Source organism: Mastigoproctus giganteus, chromosome 13, assembly GCF_048544385.1.
Source record: "Mastigoproctus giganteus isolate SK-2022 chromosome 13, ASM4854438v1, whole genome shotgun sequence".
Lineage (NCBI taxonomy): Eukaryota > Metazoa > Arthropoda > Arachnida > Uropygi > Thelyphonidae > Mastigoproctus > Mastigoproctus giganteus.
This window is the reverse complement of record NC_143587.1, coordinates 95,204,895-95,227,126: the sequence shown is the minus strand read 5'-3', so window position 1 is coordinate 95,227,126 and position 22,232 is coordinate 95,204,895. Positions and strand designations below refer to the sequence as shown.

The following is a 22,232-nucleotide window of genomic DNA, read 5'->3' as shown; positions in this document are numbered from 1 at the left end:
CCTTTCTGTACACATTGTACTCCCCAAATTCCAGTTCTGCATTCCTTATATCTTTGTGACACCACGTCTCTGCTATCCCAACAATATCCGCCTTTGATGTCTTGACCAACACTTCAAATTCATCAAATTTATTTACTATACTTCTAGCATTGGTATACATGCAAGCATACATGCTCCTATGCCTATTCCTTGTTACCCCAACACATCCCATATACCCAACTATTCCATGATGACTGCCATCCGTCCCTGAAACCCCCAACACCCCTCGCTCCAGGTCGCTTCTTATTCTAATAGAAGTTGTGCAAGAATCACCTTCACCTCTGCCTGCGGTTACTGTTAAACTATTAGTCTTTGTATCCCCCCAAACTAGCAGTTTTCCGACCCACCTAACACTGCCTCGATAGCATCAGCAAATATTCTTGCACCCTTTCTATTTAAGTGTATCCCATCCCTGTAGAAGCAATCTCTCCTGTTAACAAGTACAGTCCAGGCTGAAAAAAATTCTACCCCTTGAGCCTTGCACAATCTTTCCAGGGCCAAATTGATCGACAAGGCTCTCATCATATACTCCCTCCTATCGTGTCTGGGCAGAATTGCAGACACTTTCAAATTCAACCCTATTTCACGGCTTTTTTTCAACAGTGACCTGGACTTGTTGAGTAATTCCGCCGGTCTTCTACTCTTAATATCATTAGTGCCAACGTGTACAACTATATCACCTTTTGTGCCCTTGAAAGATGATATCCGCTCTACAACGTCATCAACCTTTGCCCCTGGCAGACATACCCTGGTCCTGTTCCACCTATCCTTTTTACAAAATAAAAAATATATCATAAACATAAAAAATATGTTTATGATATATTTTTACAAAATATATCATAAACATTATGATAGCTTGCATTATAACAGAATTGGGTAGTAAATTTGGTAAAAGTTGTTGCTCTACCCATCTACTGAAATTTTCAAAGTTCATATCAAAATGATAATCTTCAGTCTTTGTATTTAATTCACACATTAATAGTTATATAGCTCATAAAATTTACAACATAGCACTGATCTTCATTAATTTAAAAAGCATATCAACACACCCATAAAACTAAGCATGCATGTATTCTCATAATTTCATTGTCATATGCAATGGCATATGACAATGCCTTTAATAACAAAAGGTCTTTTCTAGGTCTCTCCTCTCCAGTTTGTGGTAAGGGTGCAATCTTATATATTGACAATATTATCATAAGTTAAAAATTTTAGAATTAGTAGTGGCAAATTATGCAAGCAAGCTTATACAGTATCAACAAAAAAAAAAAAAAAAGGCTTCCCACATCATCTACTCATCCCCCTCTAATAATTTGTCTAATCCTTTTTTCAATTTATTCAAACTGCTCACAGCGTCAGATGGATAGATCTTTTTTTGTACCAGCTATCAATTATTCTCTAGCTGAAAGAAAAATTTTTGTCCTGAAGCCATCCTGTTTCAATTTAAGCTTATGTCCCCTTAGATGTGTTATCTGAGCAAGGGTAAGGACACCATCAGTATTTAGTTTACTCAATCCTTTCAAAGTCTTCATAATAAAGACAGCCAATATCTGTAAATGTTCTCTGTCAGCCTAAATGTTTCTTGTCTTCAACATTGGTCTGCCCTTGCTGAAACCTTTAAGACTGATGTGAAATTGTCTTACTTTATTGTCATAATAATGACATTATCGAAGATAAACATAAGAAAGGCACCTGGGGTGGATGGAATCTATCCAGTTATATTAAAGGAGGTGGCAAAGGAAGTAAGCAAACCCTTAGCCATAATTATGAGAGCTTCCCTGGACTCAGGGGAGGTACCAATGGACTGGAGATGTGCAAATGTGACTCCAAATCCACAGAGGAGAATCAAAGGGAGACAGGTAATTACAGACCTGTTAGTTTAACTTTTGTTCTAGAGAAATTAATGAAGGCACGATTAAAGGAGCATTGCAGAATCATCTAGACAAGACTTCAGTTATAGCTTGGACACAGCATGGGCTTGTTAAGGGGATGTCTTGTCTGGCAAATTTGATTGGATACTATGATGTAGTCACAAAGGAACTGGATGCAAAGAATAACTTTGATATCATATATTTGGATCTTAGAAAGGCCTTCGATACTGTTGCAAATGGAAGACTGCCGCACAAATTGGAGCAGTGTGGCATGGGAGGGAAATTGCTGCTATGGATAGAGGGATGGTTGAGTGGGAGAAGACAGAGAGTGGTAATCAATGGACACTGCTCTTCGAGGACTAATGTTATTAGTAGAGATCTTCAGGGTTCAGTGTTGGGTCCATTGTTGTTTTCTGTATTTATAAATGATATTGATGATGGTATATCAGGCTTAATGTCCAAGTTTGCAGACGATACAAAGTTTGGCAGGGTTGTTAATGACAGTACACTGCTGCAACAGGATCTAGAAAAGTTGAGCAGATGGGCTGAGAGGTGGCAAATGAAGTTTAACATTGACAAATGTAAAGGGACACATGGGAAGCAGTAATCCCAGAGTAATGTATCAACTCTGTGGTACACACTGACAGTGGTAGAGAATGAAAAGGACCTGGGGGTAATTGTGCAGGCAGATATGAATTTTTGTGAGCAGTGCAGAAGGTCTGCAAGAGTAGCTCATGGTGTCTTGTCAATGATATACAGGAATTTTTCTAGCAGGGATAAGGAGGAGATTATCCCCTTGTATAAGGCAATGGTCAGGCCACACCTTGAGTACCATATACAGGTCTGGAGGCCTCATTTTAAGAAGGATGTAGAGCTGTTGGAATGAGTACAGAGAAGGGCAACAAGATTAGTGAATGGAACAAAGGGTTGCTCATACAAAGAAAGGCTTAAGTTTTGCAAATTACAGTGTTTGGAGACCAGGCACCTGCGAGGTGATCTGATTGCGGTGTATAAAGCCTTGAATGGTTTTAGCATGCTCAATGCAGATAGAATTCTTCCTCTTGCTCAGAATAATCGCCTGAGAGGGCATAAATTCAAATTGAGGAAAGACGGTTGTAGGATAAATGTGCGGAAGTTTGCCTTTAGCCAGCAGGTGGTTGATTGTTGGAACAAACTTCCATTTGTTGTTGTAGAAGTTGATAGCTTAAATAGATTCAAGGCAGAACCTGACAAACATTTGGAGCAATTGGGTGGGTGAAATAAGGGTTTTTTTTTTGGCTGATGCTATATAAGCTTTCTTTCTTGCATCATGTGCCTTTGCTAATGCTAATAAAATCTGGTATTCTCATCCCTAAAATTTCCTCACGCGTGAATGTAGGTGCAAAATATTTATTTTGTCAACAATGGAACAGGATCACTGGTAATTATATCAGTCATATCTAGTGGGCCAACATGGTTAACTCCCTTCCTTCTAGTGTTAACATAAACAAACCATTCTTTGGTAATTTTCTTTATTCTTAGCCAAAGATGGACATTCATGATCTGCATTTGCTTGTCTAACTCACTTAGTGACTTCACTGGAGACTAGACTTCTCTATCACTTCTGTCCTCAGTTCATCTAACACCCATTTAGGCTTAAATATTGAACAATATCTTATAATTGGTGTAAAATGATTAGTACCTTCTACAATTAATTCTCATTTTGATTTTGTAGCTGGTTAATATTAGTTAGTTCCACTGAAAAGAATTTAAAAACTGTCCAAGATAGTTGTAACCACATTTAAAAAAGCAGAAATCCCTTCCCTTTATCTTGACAGTAATTATATCTTTGAGTAAATCTCATATATTATGATCACTGCCACCTACAGGTTCCTTTATCTGGAGGTCCTTATTGTACAAAAAGTCACTGCTTATAAATAGGTTAAAATCCCACATTATAAGAATTGTGATTATCAATCCACTTTATTTTTCTGTATAACTGTCCATTATACTCATCGCAGTCGTTTAGCCTATAAAATTACTCCTACTCTCCTTTTTGTTTTCCCAATGCTTACATCACACCAAAATAACTTAACATTAAACTGGCTACCCATTTCAGCTGAGTGCACTGCCTTCAATTCTATGCACTTATGAACTAGGAACATAACTCTCTCCCACTCCCATTCTGGTTATCTTTTCTGTATGGATTGTACTCACCATATTCAAATTCCACAAATCCCTGTCTGAGTGGCATCATATCCCTTTAATGTCTGCATTTAATAACTTAAATGGTACTTAAAATTCATCAAATTTATTTACTGTACTCCTAGCATTAGTGTATAAGCACATGTGTGTGCATGCTTGTTTTTGGTCTTAGTAACCTTAACATGGCCCGTCCGCCCACCTGCCTGCCCACACACACACTGGTGTTCAAAGAAAGTGCATCACCCCTTAAAATTGTAATTGTCGTCCGAATAATGTAAGTATATGGCAATATTTCTTACAGATTGCATCAGATAAGGTTGACACGAGTAGGTCATGACGTAATATTGCATCAGCTGTTACTTTTAGCTATATAAGCACGCTCTACAAGAGTTGCAGTCATTCCTTGCTTGTGTCAAGAAATTTGGAAAGAAATCTTCAGCGAGTAGATTTCTTTCCAAACTCAAGAATACTGGTTCTGCTGATAGGAAAAAAGGAACCGGATGCAAACGAGTCTCTACACCAAAACAGGACCATGTTTTGAAGCACCTATGCCTTAAAAACCGTAAAGCTTCTTCATCTGAGCTGAAAAGAGAATGGGAAGAACATACGGGAGTGGTAGCAAGTGCAGTAACAGTCAGAAGACGCCTCTTCAAAAATGGACTTGTAGCCGGTCGTCCTAAGAAGAAGTAGTCCCCCCTCCTCACACAAAAAATGAAAAAGACCTGATTAATTTGGTGTAAGGAGCATGTCAAATGGACCACCGAGCAGTGGAAGCCAGTTATTTTCTCGAATGAGAAGAAATTCAACCTGCATGGCTCTGATGAGAGACAAACGATTCACCGTAGACATGGTGAAGAATACCATCCAGACTGTATGGTGTCTATCTACAGTGAATTCCCCTACCAGCCAAATGATATGGGGGCACTTTTTGTATCGTGGAGTAAGTCACCTGCAGTTTATAAAAGGTCCCATAAATGCCAATGGATATCTGGCTATATTGGAAGGCACCTGCAGTTTATAAAAGGTTCCGTAAATGCCAATGGATACCTGGCTATATTGGAAGGCAAATTGTTGCCAACCATTTCAAACTGCATCTTTCAGGACAACTCTGCTCCTTGTCATCGGGCAAAAAGTATAAGTAGGCACTTCTGTAGTCACTTTAACTTCATTTTTGCATTAGAGATTTGACAATAATGTGTTTACATTTGTTACAGGTGAAAAAATGGTTGGAAGAATGGTCCATTACAACTCTTAGCTGGCCAGGAAACAGCCCGGACCTGAACTCTATAGAGAAATGTTGGCATTGTGTGGAATCTGCAGTTGCCAGAAAGAAACCAAAGACCCTTCGTGAATTTCAGGAAGCCATAATTCGTGTTTGGAACCACGAACTATCAGTTGATTATCTTCAGAAATTGATCTTGTCAATGCCTCAACGGTGTGCTGCTGTCATCAGGGCCACAGGCGGTTCAACTAAATATTAGTTTGCACCTGGTGAACTCTTCATTTCGTTTTCCATTTAAAATGATAAACTGAGCAAATTGAAGATTTCTGATGACATTTCAGCTATAATTGTCATGTTTACCAAAACTGTTGTATAAATGTTGCAAATGCTCATTTTGGAATATTTTGAGAGCACCTGTCAAATATTACTTAGCTTTACCTTAACCATCAATAAATATCTTTTGTTTATATTTCTATTTGTGATGCTAGTCATTAATGTAACATACCATCATGAAAAAGGGTTAGAAATGTGAAATTCCTAGGTGATGCACTTTCTTTGAACATCAGTGTATATATATATATATATATATATATATATATATATATATATATATGCTTGTCCCATAAGCATCCTCAGCAGGCGTTTTAATCCAGCTGTTTGTTATTTGGTTTTTAGGAGCATTAGCAACTAAGGCCATATTGCTCCGGGATATGCGGTGGTCATTCCCTGACCTTTCCGCATCCTCCATATTTGGTGGTGACGGGCTCGAACCCCGGTCTAATCAAGAAGCGTGTGCTACGCACTGCTGCTCCTTCCCACCTGGCTACGGAGGCGCGCTGATTTAATCCAGCACACTTACTATTTCATGTACCCTCCCCCCCACCAAAACTGTCAGTTTACTGATCCACCTAACCTCAATATCATCAACAAATATTCTTGCACCCCTTCTGTTTAAAGTGTATCCCATACCTGTCTAAACAATCTGCTGTTAACAAGCACAAAGATATGCTTCAATGATAACTAAATAATGAAAGTAGTGCAAACTGGCTATATATGCACACAGAGTAAAACATTTGTGCAAGAAATAAAATTCTTATACAATCTTGGGACTCTTGTATTTGAAAATTAAAAGGACTACATTGAGAACTTATCGAAAACACATTATCTTATTTTTTTAATAGTAAAATTGTAGTCACTTTTTTAAATGTCTTATACATACTGTTAATGGTATTCATTTCACTATAACAGATCTAAATACAGTTTAATGCCTCACTTCTAAACAGTCACCATCATCAGCTTTTCAGTAGGAAAAAATCCATTTAGATTCCAATCAAGAGTTCTTAATGGGATTGCCATTAGAAGAAAACACCTATCACTGACTCATACTATATACATTAGCATACCATAAATGCATAGCTTGTTACCATTAGTAAAGTTATGCTATGTTAATTTAAAAAAAAAAAAGGGCTCAGGATTATTTAAACTAATAAAATAAACATCCAAAATTATGTTCAAGTAAAAATCTAAAAATAAATTTAGCTTGTCCTTAGCTATTTGTGTATAATAAATAATCCTTGTCATTTCAAGGTGGGAGAAATATACAGAACTTGTAATGTAAATATAGTGTTTTTCTGTATGTTTGGCCATGTTTTCAACTTAATTAAGACACTGCATGTAAGCAAATATATATATATGTTCAAATAAAAAATAATTTACACATAATGAAGGGCATCCAAAAGCACTGTGGCATAAAATAATGAATAGTTCATTACAAGGACATGTAACCACGTCTTCTGAAACACTTGAAGCATGATAAAGCAGATATAAATGACTTGTTTGCACAGTCTTCTCGATATACTTCACTGGAAGCATCATCAGTACATTCTGAAATAAACATTTCAAGGTCTGACTGGGGAAAACCATTTTGGGAATAATCTTTAACTGTTTCATAGGAATCCATAATAACAGATATAAAAAGAGAAATCACAACATAAATAAATAAGCTGATAAAAAGGTATAAATAAATGCGACTAAACCACCACACTAGCAAACTGTTAGTATTTGTTATTGCAAAGGTTGCATATAGATCATCCCCATTCATCATTGCAAACAGGCACTCTGACGTTGTACTCAAAGTACGAAATTTAATATGGTAAGGTCCTAATACCACCCAACCACAGAAACAAAATCCCCCATACAAGAGGAGTGCACAAAGCATGAATCTCAGAACATTGGGTAAAGCTCTCTTCAAGGTTAGAATAATGATGTTATACTTGGGAAAGAATCCCAGGTAACGTAATATACCTATCCACACCAAGAGATTTCCTGCACCCAACAAAATTGTACAAGTGCTATACTGATCACCTTCAGCACTCTTCATCTCAATCTGAATTTTTAATGCTGATCCTGTAATAATTAAAATATCATTGACAATTATCATGACATACCATAAATCTAAAAATTCTACTTGATCTGAGATACCCAAAGATTTTCCAAAGTGCTTCCGGAAAAAGACAACTGTTTTCTTACATAATTTTTGTGCTCTATATATAGAACGACAACACAGTATCAGAGAGAACAACGACAGTAAAACCACAATGCCATTCAATATTTGACGTAAAAGGTAATCTAATTTGTCATACTCTGCATATTCTACATTAATATTACATGTCAATTTATCAGAGTTTATACTGAGAGTAACTGGAACCTGTCCATCATGCTGACTATTGTCATAATTTACAGAAATTGTAAAAATATAACAGTCAGGAGAATCAAATTTAGTAAGAGATTTCAAAAACACTGTTTTTAATGAAAATGTAAGATTGGTTATAATTAGACGATCAAACTTAATTGAACTGTTATTCTCTTTAAGGAAATTTTGTATAGAAAAATCTTGCCATCTTTCATCTCCTGGAGGGTAAAGGGCTGGTATTTCTAAACACAAGTCTTCATGTGTGTTGTCAAATGTGAGAGTTTCATTAAAAGTCCAAATTTTTCCTCTCTTGTAATATGTCTTGCAAAATAACAAAGCTGGCATATTGCCCTCAGTACTACTGTAACCATAAGAACCTAATGCTATATTTGTAATATTTGAATATTTTATGACAACATAATTTATATTTTCATAAAACTCAGGTTTAGTATAAACAGCATAAGGACCAGATGCAGGAGGATAAGAAACAACCTCCCGTAGGGGATCCCAATTTTTTAAAAATATATGGCGAAATGCCATACCTGCATCTAACTTCTGCTGCTCAAATTTTGAGTTGTCAGATCCAAACACTGCAAGCTGAAGTGTAAAAAAAATTATTTTAATAACTTGCAACCCAAGTTTCCATGGAAGTCTACCTTTGGCCTTCCATTTCTCTATGGGATTCATAAAATAATAACGTAATTTTCGTCTCATTCGATCATGTAAAAGAGAAGATGGAAGACTTGATTTATTTTTCTCTTCGACGTTTGAATCAGAATCACATGCATTTTTCGCACATATTATTTTTTTCACGTTTATTGGCTGCGCGGTAGACATACATCCATACGACATGGAATTTAATTGCTGATCTTGAGAACATGGAAGCAGACTTGTTAATTCCTCTTCATTTTCTTCGACTATAAGCAAATCGCTTGTCTGATGACGTTGCCTCGAAGAATATGTCATCGAAGGGGATGAATTATTTTCATACGCCATTTGGATGGCTATAAATACAGATCACTTATTACTTATATACACACAACACATTTTTGAAGGTGACTGCAGCTTATAATTTCAAAAGCCAATTTATTAATAGAGCAAATCATGACTGAAGGCAAAAAAAAAAAAAAAAAAAATGAACGAATACCCTTATACAAATGGCATAATAAACAAACTGCAATACAATATCCACAACATCGCTAAGTACACTTCTTCAACTCACATGGGTAAAACACGTTATTAAAAATGCAACTCCACCCGTTTACCAACAAGCTTCTGCCCCCTAGTGTTTGGAGGGACTAAAAACTTAATTAATTTCCGAAGAGTCATGGGTACACCAGCTTTTTACAATCATGACCTGCGGAATGGACAACATCACTGTTGTCTTCCTTTCTTTTCAACTGCTAAATAGAATTATTCCTAGTAGAAACGGAAGGAGAGGACGATCGTTTTATATACTGTACTGTTACTGTGTACTCCAGGGGCTCACATCTGGTGAGTATGGGCTTGGCACACCCAGGGTCCTGAGCTGGATGTCATCACTCTTCTCTTTTTCTTTCAGGGTAAATCAGAATTTTTTTTTTTTTTTTTTTTTGCAAAAGCTTCAGGCTTCCTTGCATCATATATCTAATAATGATAATCTTCGGTGTACTTTTCTCCTGGTACCGTATTTTATCAGCTAAAGGTAGGGGAAAAGCACCGGGTAAAACATGCAGTTTATCGATAAACTGGCGCCTCCTAACCTTAGTCACAGAGTAACAGTAGTAAAGGTTGTCACCGAAATTTACGGCGCAAAGATAGCAAAAGACAATATTACGCTTCTATTGTCCATATAAAAATTAAGAGAACATTAATTATTTTCTGGAAGGTGAAAAATTCGTTGATATCGTTGTTGTCTCCATTGCTGCAGTGTCAATGGTTCTTCTAAGTTTGAAAGGGATAATAAAGTTGCCTATCTACCTTGCTGATGTCAATAAGTTCACTTTTCTGAGAAATACAGAATACAGGTTTATTAAATTCCTTTGATAGGAAGACAGATAAAAATAATTTATAATAAACATACACCGATAGCTTTCGGGTATAGGTTGCCCTTCTTCAGTCGAAAAACGTTGGTACAAAATAAATAATAAAGAATTCCCGGTGGGGATTCTTTATTAGGGAGGTTTATGCTGCACCAGCCAAAAAAATGAGTTACCCTGAGAGAGAGAGAGAGAGAGAGAGAGAGAGAGAGAGAGAGAGAGAGAGAGAGAGAGAGAGAGAGAGAGGAATCACCAAGAAAGAGAAGAATAATGATATCCAGCTCAGAACCCTGGGTTTGCCAAGTCAATACTCACCATATGTGAGCCCCTGGGGATTATCCCACAGGTGCTGAATTGAATTGAGATCTGATTGGGCTGACCTCTGCTGTAGTTTGTATTCACTCTCATGTCACAGGCCATAAGTAGCCTGTCGCATCCAAATGTTGCTTCACTTGTATCAAGGGACCAATATGCATTGCAAAATATTCCCCACACGATTATACCACCGCCACTACCAGCCTCTGACCCCCGGAAGAATGGGTCCATGGACCATGCTGTTTCCCCTATATTCTGCCTACCATCAGCATGCAACTAACACAAATATTTAGTTTGCATCAAATTTTTTTTATTGTCCTACCACCCTCATTTTGATGCTCACTATTATTTAGCATTGATTAATAATAAATTTCTTCTTTCCTTTTCAGATTATCGACATGTGATTGGCTTTTTAATTCAGCCTTTAATTCCATATAATTTTACAATTTTTTTTTTAGGTTCTTAACATCCTTTCTTTTTTCTTTCTCACTCTTTTTCCTTACTTACTTTCCTTCTATTAGGCATGGCAACTTGTGTTAAATACTTTATCTTTTTGTATTTTCTCTTAATTCTTTCTAATATCATCTATATATAAATACAGGGTGTCTCACAAATACACGGCATAACTTCAGGAATGAGTTCCTCATATGTAGCAATAAAAATATAAAGACATAGGTTCGGAAATGCTTGGTTTCCGAGTTTTGAAGGTCTGTCTATGACACTTAACTGTTCACCTCACCTTATAGTAATTGTTCAGAATGTCCACCTTCTGCCTGAATACAGGCCTCACATCGACGTCTCATGGACTCGCGAGGACGATAATGCCAAATTCCTGGCATGTTTCGTATTATTATCATTAGCCATAGGGTGCACGGAAGCATGAGGGTTTTGCTGCAACAGCCAAAAAAAAAAAAAAAAAAAAAAAATTCTAATTTACCCCAAGAGAGAGAGAACTAGAAGGAAATCACCAAGGAAGAGAAGAATGATGATATCCAGCTCAAGACCCTGGGTGTGCCAAGCCCATACCCACCAGATGTGAGCCCCTGGGGGTTGGTCTGACAACCTGTCACAATCCGATTGCGGGGAGTTTTCACATCAGTTACAGGAGTCCAATACACCAATGACTTTAAATGGCCCCACAAGGAGAATTCTAGTGGGTTTAAATCGGTGAGCATGGAGGCCAGGCGGTTGGTCCACCTCTACCTATCCACCGACCAGGAAACTTTCGATTCAGGTAATTGTGGGCTAGGTCGCTGAAATGTGCGGGAGCGCCATCGTGCATGAAGTGTGCTTGTTGACGAATGTTTAGTGGCGTGTTGTCCAAGAAATCAGGCATGTTGTGTTTCAGAAAGTTTCTGTACGCCTGCCCTGTGAGTTTGTTTGGAAGTACACGGGGCCCAAATAACTTATCACCAAAAACACCCGCCCAGATGTTGACGCTGAACCGCTGTTGGTGATGTGATGGAAGAATTGCATGTGAGTTTTCCTGAGCCCATACATGCTGATTGTGAAAGTTTTGGATCCCATCTCGTGTGAACTGTGCTTCATCTGTGAATATCACTAAGGCAGGAAAGTGAAGAGTTGTACCACACTGCTGCAAGAACCTCTGGCAGAACATTACTCGCGCAGGGTAATCTGCTGAAAGAAAGAATAGGATGCATGAAAATTGCACCTTCGTTCATTTCTGGAACTATGTTGATATAAAATATTTTTATTGTCTACATATGAGGAACTCATTCCTGGAGTTATGCCATGTATTTTTGAGATACCCTGTATATATATATATATATATATATATATATATATATATATATATATAGCCTCCTCAACAATTCATGCTGAGGGAAATGGACCATAATCTGCCACGCTGGTCCAGTGCGGGTTGGCAGATCGACCGTATTCCACAGTCAGGGGCTTGAACCCCGGTCTAATCAAAGAGCGCGCGCCTGCACTCCCGCTCCTGACCACTCGACTACGGAGGCTATATATGCTAATTCACAAATTAGTTTTCTACTTGAGATGAAGCAGTACACACGCACCATAAAATGTTTATGGCGCCGTTCCTTATCAATGTATTTTTTAGAGTATATACTAATTTGCAAAGCATTTAGTTCTGTACCTTCAATCACAAACATGGAGAACAAAAGGATAAGAGAACTAAGAGAGCAAAACTTGGAGAAAAACATTGGTTAAAGAAGGAGGAACTAAAAAATAAAATGGAGTACTGTATATGTATTTCGCTAATACAGAGGAAAGAATGCTAAGCACTCAAAATTCTAAGAATTGGATTGTTAAAAAAAGAGCTTTGGAAATCGACTGGAGTATTGGTACATAGTATCGGTTTGTCATACATAAACACCATGTACTTATTTCTTATTAACGAGTATTTTGTTTTGAAAAATTTTTCATTTTGAGATCTGTTTCACATTGACCTCGTTCTGGTACACCCTAAAACGACGGTGCTGATGTTAGAATGGTTAGTTTAATCAGTTTTCTTCAGAAAATTCTAAAATTCATCTTCTCGACACTAATTTACCTTCTTTTAATGCGTTAGAAAGAATAGGATGCAAGAAAATTGCACCTTCGTTCATACAATTTGTTCTCACCGAAAAGAGGAGTGAAAGCTATAATGGTAGGTTACAACTTATTTTACTTTAGATTAAAAAAATATACTTTTTGTAAGTTAAAAACTGTAACACATTCGTCAGAAATTGATTAATTGGCTGGATTGTAGATAAATGAAATCGTGAAAATTCAACCCTTTTGATGGACAACGCTTGTATCCATTGTACTACCGCGAAGGGAGCCATCACATAAGAACTATCAAGTAATTGCAATATTCTACCACCAGGAGATTTGATGTGATACAAAAATGGCTGCATGTCTGTCAGATGATGATTTTCAGCGTTTGCAGGTGATAGTACTGTTTATTTGATAATCGAGTTTTGATTATACTTAAGTAATTCAGTTGAAACTGCAGTACTGTTCACATTATGTGTTTTGCAATGTGAACATCGAAACGACAAGTACATAATTATGTTAAATGTGCCCAGTCCGTAAACATACATGTTTTTATTTTATTAATTTTCGTGTTAAATCTAATATATTTCGTTATCTAAGAACGACACTAATGTTGATATATAAAATCGAATATATACATATTCTTACTATAAATTGCATGTCATAATATTAGGGAGCGCAGTTGAATATTATGAAATTGAGGTGCCTTGGAATTTAGTTGTTTTTGGTTTCAATTGATAACTCGGCTTACGTTTATAGTTTACTCCTCTTACGTTCAATATTCAGGAATTCAGTGACGGCATAATTCTCACTTCTCCATATTTTGTTTTATGATATAAATTTGGACGAGTTGAACCCAGTGGCAATATGGAATGCCAGTGGTCCTGCTGAGTCTGCACACCTGATATAAAACTGATCTCATTATAGCCTTAGTTGCTAATGCGCCAGTAAAATCCTAAAACTGATCTAAAAAAAAAAAAAAAAAATAGCCATGACAGAAATATGTGGTCAGCAGTAAGAATATTGCTAAGAAAAAGTATTTCTATGAAAACATAGTTTTTATAAAGTATGAAAACATTTGAATAAACTGAATTTAAAATAAAAAAAAACTTGTAGTTGAGAAAATGCAGACTATTTCCTTCATTAATTATTATTATTAGCCATATGGTGCAAGGAAGCCCAAGGCTTATGCTGCACCAGCCAAAAAAAAAAAAAAAAAAAAAATTTCTGAATTATCCTGAGAGAGAGAAGTAGAGGGAAATCAAGAAAGAGAAGAATGATGATATCCAGCTCAACAGACTAGTTTATTAAAATTAAACATAACAATTTTAGATCCATTCCTACAAATTTAAAAATACAATACTATTCTGACTTGATCCAAAAATACACAACTTCATTTGCAGTTGTCTTCACAAGCATGGTAGTATTTACATTATTGGTTTTTTTTTTTTTTTTTTAGTTTTAATAACTCGGTCAATACACACACACTAATTCATTATTAAGAAATGTACACAGATTCTATAATAGTGTATACAGATTCTATAATGATGTGCACATAGTGTACACAGATTCTATAATGTGAACTGGCAATTAAATATAAGAAATAGTGACACCAGTGACCTCACCAGTTCTGACCTTCTCCAGCAGCAAATAAAACATATGACAAGAAAATACTTTGGTAACTGTAGTGGTACTGAAGAATATTTCATAGACAAAAATTTAGGAGAAAGGTATAGGATATGAGTTTCAGCTTATGCACTCTGAGATCACAGTGCAGTGTGAACTCTTATTAGGCACAGAATCATTGTGACCTGTTACTAGTTGTACATATCTTTTATGAGCACTTGCATGTTCAACTTGTGTGGAAGCATACTAGAGATATACAGCGAACCCCTGCTTTACAATATTAATCTGTTCCAGAGACATCTTTACAATATTAATCTGTTCCAGAGATGCCTACTTATTTCTCTCTCTGGAACAGAGAGAGAGAAATAAGTAGGCACTGGTAATATGATCACTGATTAGTAGAATCAGCCACTTTGTAGAACCAAATTTCAAAAATTCATATCATTAAAATGTATCACACTCATCGTTATCATATGTTCGGTTATATGAATCAATTTTTTGAATGCCTTTGTGATTTTTTTCTGGAGGTCATTACCATAAAACAATAAAAACAATTTGCAGTTTCAGTTTATTGGGCTTTTCTGTTAGTGAAATCTATTATAAACGGGTAGTAAACTCAATATTATTGCATTTGCGATAATACCGATAGTGTGTTTTTATGTAATTATGGTGAAATGTGCTTTGCCTTCCATGAAATCTTCAATCATATAAAAAACAAGTAAATTTTCAGAATCTTCTCTTCATTCCTATTTTTTAAGTTTCATAAACTTGGTTATTCTGTATCTCACTTGCACGTATCATGTTAGTTGATTTGTGTGTGTGCTGTGTTCTTTGTTATTGATTGCTTATCTTTTCTACTGTTTTAAATATTACAACAAAAAAAATGTCAGTGAACATAAATATCAGTTAGCTAGTATGCACTTATTACAGTATTAATTAAGCCTGTGGAATTCCTCCTATTTTCAAATCAGTATTTAATAGAATTAAAATTCAATTAGCAAATGTGATCACAATGACCGGTGCTTACTACATATTGTATAGTAAATGTTATTTTTTTATGGAGAGTCCAGTGTAAAGTGATTTGATCGTATAATGAACTAATCGTAAAGTGGGGGTCCACTGTATATAAATAAAAGGTACCAGCTCATAATGCTTCAACAGTTAGGTTGAATCAAAATGACTCAATAATTCTATCATTATATGCAAAAGAAACGTCTGATCAAGCAGATAGGATTATCTATGTTTTTGGTATAGTATAAGGTATTTTTGATAACAGCAGCATAAAGTTAAAAGAATCAGAGCTATGCATGGAAGCTAAAATCCATCATAGATTTATGATGTAGTGGAGGAAGTGCTCACTGTAAGTTTTCTTTTTGCAGTACCAGATTTACAGTACGTGGGGAGGAGGATACACAGACGGTGTTAGTTATTTTGATCCGCCATCTTGAAAGAAAATTGCCACTACCCAGTTTGAACTCTCACGTTTATAATGCAATTTCATATAAATTTACAGATTAAAGAGGTCCTTATGTTATAGTATTGCTGTTGCTGATTAGGAGGAGAGAAAAACAAAAAAATTCATGTAGTCACTTATTTAATGAAAGTAATTTTGAATTACCCTCATACTTTTTTTGAATTATTCTGGGATTACTGCTACTGAAATGCAGTACCTTGTATTTATTATCATTAAAATTAAATTACCATTTTCCAGCTTATCTGCTTTTTCTAGATCCACTTGAAGTGACATACCCTGATTATTGTTATTATTCGTTGTACACTTTTGTATTATCAGCAAACTCAGGCATCGAAATACCTACATCAGTATCAATAAATATTGAAAACAGTAATGTCAACTGACCTCTGTTGAATCCTGCTCATCACATAAGTCCACAAAGAACAGTGGCCATTTATAGTCACTGTGTTGCCCACCACTTAACCAGCCATGTATCTGTAGTAGTAAGTTGCCTCTGAAGTCACATTACAAAAAAAAAAGAAAAAAAAAATTGTTTATACTCCAGCACGACCACCAGGTCAGAGGGGTTTATAATAAATTATCAATACAAACATTAATCGTATTCAGCAGTCGTGGGCTTGAACCCTGGTCCACTCAAAGAGCACTTGTTACTGCACCCTTTCTCTTGACCACTTGGCTATGTCAGGCCTACTCTAATTTATAAACCAGTCATACTGATGACAGAGTTATTCTTTACATCCAGTACCTTTGTGACAACCTCATTGTAGTTAATCAGGACTGATTTACTGAGTCATGATCTCCCTTTAACATACACATGTTATAATTGCCTTAGCCTCCACTTCTGTCTAAGTAATCGTGTGTTACTTCTGTAACTATTTATTCCATTATTTTTTTTTTGGCATTGAGCAGAGGTTCCCAAACTTTCTCTGTTCACAGCACCCTTAGTATCTCAGTAAATTTTTTCATGGCATCTCTAGGCCAAAAGAAATACTTAATAGTTCCATTTAGTTAGGTCCAAACAACTTAATAAGTAATGTTGAAACTATGAACTACCTCTAGCTAGTAGCTCTCACGACAGATGTTGAGTATCGCTCTGTTTCCCTCGAAAATTAAAAATATCCCACGGCACCCTTGGGTGCCACGGTGTACAGTTTGGGAACCATTGGCATAGAGGTTAAACTTACAACTTTGTGGTTACTCACTTCACCCTTTGAACCAGCTTTGTGAATAGCAGATACATTTGCACATCTCCAATCTGTAACTTCTCTTGAATCTAAGGATGCTCTTATTATTATAGCTAAATGTTTAACTACCTTTTTTGCAGCTTCTTTTAATATAATTTGATAGATTCCATCAGTCTCAGGTGTTTTGTTCATTTCTAGTTGCAGCAGTTCTTGAGGATCTGTTATGTACCGGGAAGTCCTTATACATACACTGCTCATCATTGAAATTTCCATGTCTTAAAAGAATGGACAGTTTTCCTTGAAAATATGTATGCATAACTGTGATGCATGTTGGTGTTTAGAATTAGAATGGCAAGGTGATCAGTGCAATAGAATATCCAAGAATGTTTCTGTTATCATCCTGACATAGGCATTTGTAGGTAGGTAAAAATGTATGTACACATTAGTAAGCCATACAAAATGTCAAACAAAATGGTGAGCATATGTGACCATTTAGTATGCAATGTATATCACATTTGTGTGCTGTTGTTATGTGTAACTGATGGACGTTGAAAGATAGTTGGATCATTGGGCTGTTAGAAGCTGGCTGGTCAGCACTTCAGATTGGTCTATTCCTGCCTGAATGCTTTGACATCATTTGTCACTGTGGATATAGGAAACAACTTGGAACATTTTGTCAGGACTCTGATGACATTAACAGAATATGAGGATTGTTGAATCTGCAAACTAATGACAGGAAACAGATCTGTAAGAGTCAGCATAATTAGCTGATAACTGTAAGAAGTAGGGCTGCATTCTCACTCTCTCTTGCTGTGTTGTTCTCTGATACCTGTTTCATTGTCAGTTTCTGCAGTGGTGTAGATGAGGCTGGTTACGAACAAGAATGGCTTTGTCACAACAGCTAACCCATCACAAGGTGCCTACAGGATTATTCTCCCTTTATGCACATGGGTTCATCATGTGCAATTGGATGCCAGGTTGTCAATAATAGGAGCTTCTGCTGCTTGAAACATGAATCATGTGCATCAACAGTTTGATTCCTTCAATGTCACAAAGCTGGAGAGCATTACTGATTGTAAAGTATGTATCATTAAGCCAGCTCAGTAATAATTGTCAATAATTTTATGACATGCCATATAATTAGGTTTAACTTAATTCCTGAAATTTTTGCCAAATTGTGTGATAATTAACAGAGATTTCTGCAATTTTCAATTCATTATGATTTGCAAAATACAGTTAAAAATATTGAGCAAAAATAAATGAGAGAAACCATTAATAAAGTTTTTTATCTTTTTTTAAAAAAATAATTTTCAAGGTTGCTGATGCTTGCAATGGCATCTGGCTGACACAATGTGGATGTCTGTATTTTTGTCAGCTGTTTGTGTTTAATCAAAATCAAAGCATTATGGCATAATTAGATACCTTGATGCTGGTGTTTAACAGACACCATGGGAATTGGGAGTTGTCTAGAAGTAATGTAGAATATTTTGTTTCTACCTTGTTAAATGCCAAACAAATTTAATGGCTCACAATTCATAGTAGGTAACCTTTTATAACACGGTAGTTAGGTTTCTATAAAATCTCATGTAGTGCAAGACCGTGTTATACTGGACTAAGAACCAGTACAGAAAGGGGGGGTTGCGTTCCAAAAGCTAACAAAAATACATTTTTTTTATAACTATTAGAAACTTAATTTTTATTAAAAAAATAGTAATAACTGAACAAATGTCTTAAAAACTGATAAATATACAGTGGCGGACAAAAAAACTGCATCACTTGTGAATTTTGCCAATAATGTGTTTAGCGCTGCATTGTGGGTTGCAGAAATGTTCGAAATGCATTTGTTAGATGTGATATATATCTCTGTGAATGAAATCCAATAAAAAGGCTCCACCTGATATATGTTAGCAAAGGGTAAAATGTATAATTAATGGAAATATGAGAAATCATGCAAATGGCAATCATGACAACCAGACATACATTTTATTGCATTTACATGTACAAACTAAAATGACAAGTTAAGGTAATAGTATTATTACTGTAAGTCAGCAAAATAAGTGCTCAATATTTTGTTGCTCCTCCTTGAGTTGCAATTACAGCTTTGCAATGATCTGGCATAGAGTTAATCAACTTTTAGATATACAGTTGCCCAATTTCATGGTACCACACCCTTACAGTGCTCTCCTGCAGCTGAATCTTACTTGTTGGCTTCTTCTGAGCAATTTTAGATGACATTATGTACCAAAAAATTTTTAATAGGATTCAAATCTAGACTATTTCTAGCTGGCCGGCCAGTCGAACACTGTAATGCCAGCATTTCTGAGGTATGACTGCACCTTAAGGGAGAAAAACGAGGGAAAACATTGGTGTAAGCATGTTTAAAGCCTTGTGAGACAAGAAGACAAACTCATCATTAAATAAAATAAAAAAAAAATTAAAAAATATTAAATAAAACTTACCAATTTTGCTCTGTTGCAAGGTGCTGAGTCCTGTTGAAAAATGCAGTTTTGGATGTCTGTGTGGTGATTCCTAATAACAGGTTTCATGCACACCTTCAAGATAACAGTGTAGGTTTCTGCATTTACCATTCCAGTAATAAACTTAATTCGCCCCACCCCTTTGCTTGTTATAAATCCCCAGACCATCTGACCGGCAGGGATCTTTACAGTCGGTGTTATGCACTCAGGATGGTATGCCTCCGATTTTCGTCTTCTGACATATCGCTTCCTATCTGAGCCAGTCATTAGCATTAGCATTAGTAGAGGCATATGATGCAAGAAAGCAAGCTTATGCAGCATCAGCCAAAAAAAAAAAAAAAACGCTCCCAATGCACCCATCCGTTCGATCCAAATACCTGTCGAGCTCAGTCTAAAATTTATTTAGGCTATCAACTTCCACAACAAAGGATGGAAGTCTGCTCCACCAACCAACTACCCGCCGGCTAAAGGCAAACTTCCGCACATCTATCCTACATCTGTCTTTCCTCACTTTGAATTTATGCCCTCAGGTGATTATTCTGGATGAAGAATCCCTTCAGCATTGAGCGTGCTCAAACCATTCAAGGCTTTATACACCTCAATCAGATCACCTCGCAGGTGCCTAGTCTCCAGACACTGTAATTTGCAAAACTTAAGCCTTTCTTCTTAAGAGCAACCCTTTGTTCCATTCACTAATCTTGTTGCTCTTCTCTGTAATCATTCCAGCAGCTCTACATCCTTCTTAAAATGAGGCCTCCAGACATGTATACAGTAACCAAGGTGTGGTCTGACCATTGCCTTATACAAGGGGATAATCACTTCCTTATCCCTGCTAGAAAAATTCCTGTTTATCATTGACATGACACCATGAGCTATTCTTGCAGACCGTCTGCACTGCTCAGAAAACTTCATATCTGCCTGCACAATTACCCCCAGGTCCTTTTCGCTCTCTACCACTGTCACTGTAGTACCACACAGTTGATACGTTACTCTGGGGGTTACTGCTTCCTATATGCAGTACTTTGCATTTGTCAATGTTAAACTTCATTTGCCACCTCTCAGCCCATCTGCTCAACTTTTCTAGATCCTGTTACAGCAGCGTAGTGTCTTTAACAACCCTGTCAACCTTCGTATCATCTGCAAATTTGGACATTAAACTTGATATACCATCATGAATATCATTTATAAATAAAGAAAACAACAATGGACCCAACACCGAACCCTGTGTTCAGGTTGAATTTCGATTCGTCAGAAAAGATGACAGTGTCCCATTGCTCTTTTATTCATGAAACATGTTTTAGCCCAAGCAAGTCCTCATTTGTTGGGTCACCAAAGGCTTCTTGGACCGATAGGCATGCAGACCATATTCTGAAAGTTGTCTTTGGATCATTCTGCACTTGTTTCAACACCAGAGGCCATCTCAAAGTCCAGTTTTAGATCAGGAGCACTAGCATGATGATTGCGAAGGCATAGCCATTTCAAATATCGACCTTGGGAAAGTTAGTTACTTTCTTATGGCCTGATCCAGGTCTTCTCTTCACATCACTGGTTCCACGCTTTAATTTCAGCACTTTCCTTCATACGTATTTCCTGAAAATTACAGTCTACAGAAGTTAAAGTCTTCTAATGTCAACAAATATCTTATTTTGTCTTCTCAACCTCCAACCCAAGCACGATACTAAGTTCTATGTTTGGGGTTTACATAAAAAAAACCAAAAAAACCCAGGATCCTGTTGACTGGTGGCAGCCTATTTTATCAGCGATAGCATGCCCTTTCTGGGACAGAGCAACAGCTACACTTTTTTTTCTTGGTGTCAACTGAACATATGGAGCCATGCTTACACCTCCGCAAAACAGGACACCAATGAGCGTGTATACCTTTCCAATGCCGTATTTATAGGGCGCCTACTTGGGCAGGAGCGGCAGTGCGTAGCACACACTTCTTGATTAGACTGGGGGTTTGAGCCCGTGACCACCAAATACGGAGGATGCGGAAAGGTCAGGGAATGACCATCACATATCCCTGGAGCAATATGGCCTTAGTTGCTAATGCTCCTAAAAACAAAATAACAACAACAATAACCATATTTATAGAAATGGGCTGATGCAATACCTTGCAGTTACTATCTGATATAATAGAAGCGTTATCTGACACAATACCTTTGCTTTGCAACAAACAAAATGACTGTAATCAAACAATATCTTATACGTTTCACTACAAATGTTACTTTTTTTAAGGTGATACAGTTTTTTTGTCTGCCACTGTATGTCAGATAGTGTATGTTCATTTAATTTTCTTCCTCTTCATTGCTGGTAAGCACAAAGAAACAAGAATGTTTTCCCTGTTGCAGAATATCGTCACCTTCTGAACTTTCTTATCCAGCATCTAGATTTTGTGTATCTTCTGCTCTCCTTAAAAAAATCAGTAATCTAGATTTGTTTGCTTTTGCAATTGTAAGTTTGTAAATTTCATGGTATGGGGCTAAACATGTTTGAAGCTCCCTTTTGAACTTTGTGCTCCTTTCAGTCGAAAAATCTGCATTCAAGAAATAAGGTTCTAATTGCTCGGCTAAGTTTATGCCTTCACGTATGTTTTTTTAGTGTAAAATT

General features: G+C 36.6%; 2 protein-coding genes across 2 annotated transcripts in view; one reads left to right on the top strand and one right to left on the bottom strand.

The window, feature by feature from the left end:
- Positions 1-7,065: 7,065 nt before the first annotated feature.
- Positions 7,066-9,004, bottom strand: LOC150076267 (mucolipin-3-like). Its single transcript, XM_090387300.1, has one exon. The coding sequence runs from the start codon at positions 9,002-9,004 to the stop codon at positions 7,085-7,087; it is 1,920 nt and encodes a 639-aa protein (XP_090243426.1). The 3' UTR covers positions 7,066-7,084.
- A 4,204-nt stretch (positions 9,005-13,208) lies between these two features.
- The window catches only part of LOC150076266 (GRIP1-associated protein 1-like), a 370,153-nt gene continuing 361,129 nt past the window's right edge, over positions 13,209-22,232 (top strand). The window contains exon 1 of the mRNA XM_090387422.1: positions 13,209-13,255. Within this exon, the coding sequence (XP_090243548.1) occupies positions 13,214-13,255 (42 nt within the window). The 5' untranslated portion in view covers positions 13,209-13,213. The remainder of the gene's footprint in view (positions 13,256-22,232) is intronic.

What these genes read in the sequence shown, in the direction of transcription:
- LOC150076267 (XM_090387300.1), bottom strand. Translation starts at nt 9,004, where the DNA reads ATGGCGTATGAAAATAATTCATCCCCTTCGATGACATATTCTTCGAGG.